Raw genomic sequence first — 7,701 nt, forward strand, 5'->3', positions numbered from 1 at the left:
AATTATTCAACTGATTTTTCAGCTTTGTCTTAGCCTCCAATATATGCATCCCTGATCCTATGTAGCCTGCCAGACACCTCCTCCATGCTGATGCGTTCACTTGGAGAGGACTTGGTACAGCAAAGGCCAACATTCAGCACAGAAAGTAAACAATGTACTCCATTATCCTCCGCCGATGGAGCTTCTTCGCAAAGGTCCAACTCTTGTACTAGTAGTGGATCAACGATCTGCAATGTCAGGGAAGTTGACCTCTGCAAACTTTGCAATGCTTAATCCGTCCTTGAACATGCCATCTGTTGGGCTCTTACGTATGAATATTTCAAGGAGAACGACCCCAAAGCTGTAAACATCTGCAGCGGTAGAAACTTGACCAGCCGCTCCATATTCTGTAGATTGCATATATCGAGAGATCGGTTTAATCTCACACTTCCAACTAAATTAGTAAGAAAAACATACCGTAAAAAGATAATACCTGGAGCAACATATCCTATGGTTCCCCTGATTGCAAGCGAAGAAACCGATGTCGAGCCATCAAAGGATGATGACATGGGATACATTTGCAACCGTGCGAGTCCAAAGTCTCCAACATGAGCTACCATGTCATTGTCCAGAAGAATGTTGCTGGGTTTGAGATCACAATGAACAATACTTCCGTGGTGGTTATGGTGCAGGTACGCCATTGCATCTGCTATATCCACCACAATGCTTAACCTTTGAGCAAGTGAAATGTAGCTCTGTTTTAAAGAGTTGCCATTGTCTTCCGTTGAGTATAGCAAGTTATGCAAATCCCCTCCTGGCATGAACTCATACACTAGGGCTTTGAAATCATTTCCGCTAGAATCAATGCTAGAGCATGCAGTTAAGATACGGACTAGATTGCGGTGTCGCACATTTCGCAAAGCATTGCACTCTGCAATGAAACTCCTCTGTGCTCCCCTTGTCTCTAAGCAAAATACCTTCACGGCAACCACATTTTCTTCTTGAAGTATCTTCCCTCTATATACTGAACTGTATCTTCCCGTGCCAATCAAATTGGATGCCGAGAATCCATCAGTTGCTCTAGCAAGATCCTTGTAAGAAACTTTGGGGAATTTACCATCAAATGAGAGCGAAGACATGGATCTTTTCAAATGGTTTTTCCTCTGCCAAAGTAATACAAAGATCGCTACAGCAAGCGGTGAAAGCATGCAAGCGAGTGGGATCGCTACTTTGAGTATTACAGGTAGCCTGTGTTCAGATAGATTTGAAGACGTAACAGAAAATGCAGGCAGGTGTAAGTCCGCTGCCCCACCACAAAGTTCATGATTTCCGTCAATATGTGTGGCGGTTGCGTTCTTGAATATTCCATGAATTGGAACCTTGCCCTCAAGATGGTTGAACGACAGATCTATTTGCTTAAGAAGTTGAAGGTTCCCAAGAGACGTTGATACTGATCCGGTTAAGTTATTGTAAGACAAATTGAGGACTTTTAGGCCAAATAGGTTGCCAAATGAAGTGGGGATGTTGCCATCGAAAATATTATTGTCCAACTCAATGTCCTCCAAACTCTTGCAAGCACCCACAGTGCTTGGAATATCTCCAGATAACTTGTTGGCTGAAAGCAACAAAATCACGACCTGCTTGGCGTTGCCCACTTCTGCAGGAAGTTGTCCATGAAGGTTGTTGGATGATAATCCAATTTCCCTTATTGTTGGAATGCTGAAGATCCCCTCTGGTACTCTACCATGAAGATTATTATTGGAAACGCTCAGTGTTGCAAGCGATTTAAGGTTCCCCAAGCTTGTCGGTATGTGCCCAATGAATTGGTTTGTGTCCAGAAGGAGTTCTATTAATTGGGATAAATTGGAAAGGGAGGAAGGCATGTTGCCTGTAAACATGTTGGTGGATAAGCTCAGTTTTTGCAAAATTTTGAAAGCTCCCAGCCAGTGTGGTACCACACCTGTAAATCGGTTGTAGTCCAATCCCAAAATGATCAGGTTGGGAAAGTTTGCTATGCCGGCTGGAAAGTTCCCTGCCAGCCGATTTTGTCCCAAAAACAGATATTGAAGATGAATGGAAAGGTTACCCAACGAATTTGGCGCCTGACCTTCCAGAAGATTACTTGCTAACGAGAGACCTTGTAGCTCAGTGCAGTTTGCTAAGCTGCTCACAAAGTCCCATTCTTGCTTGTTGCGTGCTTGGACCTTATTCGTCTCAATATTTAACTTGACAAGTTTGGAGAGTCTGCCAATGGAGCTAGGCACAACCCCGGTAAAATTATTCGTCGATATGTCCAAGACACGTAGACTGGATGCGTTTACGAATGAATGCGGGATTTCCCCATGAAAGAAGTTCTGGGCTAACGAAAGTATCTGGAGATTAGGCAGAGAGTTACCTATGTCGGACGGTACCTCGCCACTTAACATATTCGTGTTAAGCCCGAGGCCGGTGAGACTAGAAAGATTGAGGATGGCTGGTGGAAACATGCCTACCAACAGATTACTACCCAGATAAAGAATCTCCAGCCCGTCCAACGCTGCAAGCTCGTCAGGGATGCTGCCCTGGATAAGATTAAACGCAGAGCTGAGCTTCCTCATTGCTGTGACATTGGCAATGGAAGGAGGGATGGTTCCACCAATGTCGTTACTTGAAAGCTGCAGCTGCTGGAGGTTTGGAGGGAGGTCCGCAGGAATTTGGCCATCCAGACCATTGTTATTCAGCCACAGGACCTTATGCTGCCCTGCAGAGTGTTGTTGCTCAGGTAGAGGGTCTGGAGGCGACGAAGGCGGCCGAGGGACGAAGGGATCTCCCCTGTGAAAGTGTTCATCGGCAGTGCTAGATTTCTGAGGAACGTCAGGTTCCCGAGCCATGGAGAGATGTGCTCCACTAAACCCCGGTTGGCTAGGTGAAGAGAGACGACGCGGCGCGGGTCCCTGGTCCTGCAAGAGACGCCTTCCCAGTCACAGAGGTGGGTGCTCTCGTTCCAGGACGCCAGGGCTCGCCGCGGGTCAAGGACGATGGCCTTCTTGAACTCAAGCAGGGAGAGCCGGTCCGTTTCATTGCCGTAGTAAGTGGAGGTGGCCACGGCTAGTGCAACAGCACTGGAAGCTGCTATGAGCACCAGGAGAAACCGCCCAATTACAGCATCCTTCATTGTGTTATACTCTGGCCAAATCTACATAGCAAGAGAAGAACATGAATGATGTATGCAATTTGTGAGAAGCAAAAGCTAGATGAATGACACGAAGAGATGATTAAACGAGTGAAGCTTACTTGCTTGCTTACGGCTGGCCGGTGGGTGGTATCCGTGGCGAGAGCCAGCGGCGGTCGACTGCGCCGGCGACGAGCTGGGTCAGTAAACCGGTGGAGGTGAACTCAGAATGCCCGACTTTTCTCTACACTCTGCTCTTTATAGGACTCGAGTGTCGCTAGCTACCAACTAGTAGTAGTAAGTCAGGGCAACTTTATTCAAAACTCATTCTGTCACAACCATATCATCCGCTGCTTTCCATGCTAGTTGACTCCAGGTTCGTCGTCACTTGCCCATGGACTCGTGGAGGGGTTGGCGCACCGGAATGCTGATCATTTTCTTGGCGATCGGCCGGCCGGCCGGCTGGTCAAAAGCTCGAAGATGCCTTGGCAGCCAAGCCATTTCGACTATATTATCTGCCAATGATACCTGCAAGAATATTACACTGGAGCTCCTGCTCTATCACCTGGATAGGGACGCCAGGATCTCCTTTCCCACGCCTTCTTCACGCAGGTCTTCAAGGTGGCTGCATGGACCATGGAGCTTCTCGGAGTCAAAGAAACACCAAGTTTTTCACAACATTAATCCTAGCAAGGACTCCTGAAAATTCTTTTCAAAAAGGATATTTATATTCCCACTGTTTGGCCTGGGTCCAAGCTCTGCACACAACACTCCACTCCCCCTTGAAGTATATTCCCAATATATCTTGTACTCCTGCAGTTCCCCTGCAGGCATCACTCTCGATTAACGTGCACACAAAAAATTGGTTAGGCAGGCACCAAAATCTACTCCATTTGGCAAAGTGCCATAGTTTTACACAGATTTCCACAAGGGGCAAGTGTTTCTAGTATACATCAGTTTCTAGTATACCTCATGGCTCACAACAAAACTGACCCTGTGAATACAGCAGTTTCTAGTATACAAAACCCAAAGGATAGCCAAACTGGGCCCTAAGCCAGTAAAACGCCATCCAAAAGTATCGTTTTCCCCACTAAAATGAACCCACAGGCTTTCTTTCCCCACAAAACTATCCAGTATGCAAATGCCCACAGCATTCCTTCATTGTGGGCTCTTCGTTTTCTCATCAGAGTAACCAGCAGCCCTCCCTGTCCTGCCTATCAAGACCGAGTCTGGTGCTGGACCCTCATATTCTCCAGTCATACCACGGTAGGACCGGGCCTTGAGGTATTCGATTGCAGACTTCGCGCCTCCTTGGTAAAGAACTGCGTCGCTATTTTGGTTTTGGGTGCTTAGGGCCTTCTCCGTTAGCTCGGCCAGTGCAAGTGATGTTTCTGAATGCTCCTCGTTTTCTGTGGGGCCAAATGGCGAGAAAACACGTGTGATTTAGAAGAAGAAAAAACGCATGAATCACGAGACCAGGACTACTAACATGCATGGAGTTTTTTATAAGGTTCCAAATGAAGTATGGAACTCAATAGGTGAACACACTAATGTTGCAGGAACTTCAATAGGTAAAAGATCTAGTGCACACAGTGACAGATTTATAGATCCAAGTGCATAATACCTTGAGGACAATCATCTTCCACATAGCCGCCTTTGATAAAAGAAAAACGTGCTTCTTCACTTTTGCTTGCAACTTCTGGTTTCTCCGAACTGATCAATTCCTTGAAATCCAAAAGATATTCTCCAGTCCATTCTCTTCCTCTGAAAATGTGTCAGATCCAATAATGATGATAAAGAAGATATTCTTCAAACTTAATGCCACACGTATACTGTTGTCAATAATGACATTTACCTGCTAAAAGCTAATACAGCTTCAAATGGTGTGATAACTGGGGCTAAAAATTCTTTGCTATCCAATAAAGCAGTTTGGGCACAAGAAACATATACAAAAACTTCACACTGCCACAGAAAAAATCTGTCAGTCAATCTACATATGAGAAGCAGAACAAACAATTAGAATTCACTAGCACCTCAGGAAAATTGGCAAGCTTAGCAGAATTAGGCCGTCCCATGACCAGTGTATAAGATTTCTTTCCAGCAGTTTTGATCAGATTTTTCATTTGCTCGATTATGTCAAGGTAACCAGCTGCATCAACAATCAATGTGCCACAGAACCACAATTATATGTCCACAACAGTACCAAAGTGATGCGTAAATATCATATGCTAAGGGAATAGTTGTAGTCAAGTTCAGTGAATGAATCTCTAATCATGAAAAAACAGGAAGTTCTACTGGAAGGAAAAACATAATCAGGACCTGATCCGGTCAAACCACCAAAAAAATTCAAAAAATCATGCATATGTCCCGCTTTGAACTGCTTCAAACCAGTCGAATAAGCCTTGGCTGAACCAATCAGGCCGGACCAGATCGAACCAAATCAACCCACATGCACAAGTTATTTGATGCTCAACATATGGCGGCATGTTTACCCTGAAACACTGAGGAAAGCGGTGCTAAAATCTGAAGTCTAATTCAAACAGTCCCCCAATACCACATTGCAGAGCCAAACCCAGACTAGCTTAGATTTCCATGCTCACCTACCTAACATTGGCATAACTATTTTCAATATTAAAGGTAACAATGTACATACCAACGCCTAGAGTTCCCACCAAAATGCCAACAATATTTGCATCCTTTGCCTTCTCCACAAGGTAATATCTACAAACAGTTTGTATTTTTATTAATACTACACAGATAATGTGTACAAGCATTTCAAAGGAAAATAATAGCATACATATGCTGCACAAAAATGTACCTGCGCCTAAGAATTTTCATCAGATGAGAGACATCCCTTGAGAATTGATTTGCTGCTGTGTCGTATCTAACTGCATACAAATGTTTCATTAATATTCAAATTCATTTCATTAGAAAGATCTCTTCAATTAGGAGCAAACATAAAAATAAAGGATGCTCGAATTAATGCTACCACATGATACCGTACCCATGTACTGCATGCCAGGGTGTCAGGCCCATAATAAGACGCAGGAACCCACTGGCTATACTATATGTTAACAATACAAATCATTTAGCAGAAGTCATTAATACATGTCCTAAAGGTCAAACGAGCATGCTCTCCAAGTCTCCATAGTGTAGTTTTCATATTGTCATATAACTATTTACACATGTGTCAAGAGAAGCAAACTGGATTGTACATTGATATATGATAGAGCCAAACTGGAAAATTAGGCAAAACATGATTTGCGTGAATTGAAGTGATTCTCCAACTAGCCATAAAATGAGGAAGAGGGCAGACCTATATCACACTTATTGAAAGTAAGTGCAATGTTGGCAAAAGCAGAGTTATCTTGTCCAATCCAATATAACAAATAGTCATCCATTTTCTCATCGGTGGATACGCGCCATGTAAGGCCTCCAAGATTATACTTGCGCGTGGACCCTTCCACATTACAGCAATTGTTCACAAGTGTTGCCAAATCATCATTGTCTGCAGGCAAACCATCATTATGAGTGCTTCCATTGGATTGCGAACATTGCTCTTCTGCAGTAGAACTTGATGACGGACTCATTTCCGAACACAGAACTTCTGCATAATGGATTTCGGAATTTTGACAATCTGATTTGCATAATTCCATAGTGGCTCTTTTAAGATCGTCCAAAGCATGTGCATACTCTAACCCACATAACACCTATTTAATAAGTCAGATCAGCAAAATACTATTACAAGTATAAGTGATGAATATAACAATTGATAGCTCGACAAATTGAATCAGCAAATAGTAACAATGCTTGAAACATGCAGCGACAGAAAAAAATAGTTAGCAGATGTTATGACCGGCATATTAGGGGCTTAGCCCAGTGGGTTGTGGCCCAAGTTATCTTATCGTTATTAGGGGCTTAGCCCAATTATCTTATCGTTATTAGGATCGTTTGCTTAGGAGTCAAGTAAACCTCTCTATATAAGGAGAGGAGATGTATCAATCTCATCAAGCAAGAAGCAATCATTATTTGCTCGGCTTCCCGAAGGGAGCCGGGAGACCTAACCCTAGCCGCCTCTTGCGCCGCCGCCGCCTCTTCTTCATCGCGCCACGGCGCCCCGCCGCCGGCAGCCGCGATCGCATCTCCGTCAACCCTCCTCCTTCCCGTACAACCTACGCCCTATACCGGGTAGGATCCTAGCTCCTACCAATTTGGTATCAGGTAGCTCGGTTCCGATCATGTCTGCACCACCACCCAACCCACCGCTGCCCGTCACCACCGCACCGCTGCCCATCACCACCGCGCCGCTGCCTCTCTCCACCGCACCGCTGCCTCTCCCCACCGCGCCGCTGGACTCCACCGGCCAAACGCCGCTGCCCTCCACCGCGCCGCCCGTCACCATCTACTCGCCGGCGGAGATGACCGGGGTCCTCAACGACCTCGTCACCGTCGTCCAGGGCATACGCCTCTACCTGGCCGGGCCCTACGGGCAGCCGCCGCCCTTGCAGCCGGCCGCCGCGACCGGGCCAGCCGCCCTGCCCTGGTACGCGGCCACCACGGCGCCGATCGGG

At 45.7% G+C, this 7,701-nt stretch overlaps 1 protein-coding gene and 1 pseudogene across 1 annotated transcript in view; both read right to left on the bottom strand.

Moving 5' to 3' along the window:
* Positions 1-6: 6 nt before the first annotated feature.
* On the bottom strand, positions 7-3,891 carry LOC123096171 (receptor kinase-like protein Xa21; annotated as a pseudogene).
* Positions 3,892-3,996: 105 nt separating this feature from the next.
* The window catches only part of LOC123096172 (2-(3-amino-3-carboxypropyl)histidine synthase subunit 2), a 7,605-nt gene continuing 3,900 nt past the window's right edge, over positions 3,997-7,701 (bottom strand). The window contains exons 4-10 of the mRNA XM_044517808.1: positions 6,447-6,840; positions 5,949-6,018; positions 5,784-5,851; positions 5,164-5,279; positions 4,986-5,092; positions 4,755-4,894; positions 3,997-4,539 (exon numbers count right to left, since the gene is read on the bottom strand). Of these exons, the coding sequence (XP_044373743.1) occupies positions 4,289-4,539; positions 4,755-4,894; positions 4,986-5,092; positions 5,164-5,279; positions 5,784-5,851; positions 5,949-6,018; positions 6,447-6,840 (1,146 nt within the window). The 3' untranslated portion in view covers positions 3,997-4,288. The remainder of the gene's footprint in view (positions 4,540-4,754; positions 4,895-4,985; positions 5,093-5,163; positions 5,280-5,783; positions 5,852-5,948; positions 6,019-6,446; positions 6,841-7,701) is intronic.

The sequence above is a fragment of the Triticum aestivum genome, chromosome 4D (assembly GCF_018294505.1).
Source record: "Triticum aestivum cultivar Chinese Spring chromosome 4D, IWGSC CS RefSeq v2.1, whole genome shotgun sequence".
Classification (NCBI taxonomy): Eukaryota; Viridiplantae; Streptophyta; class Magnoliopsida; order Poales; family Poaceae; genus Triticum; species Triticum aestivum.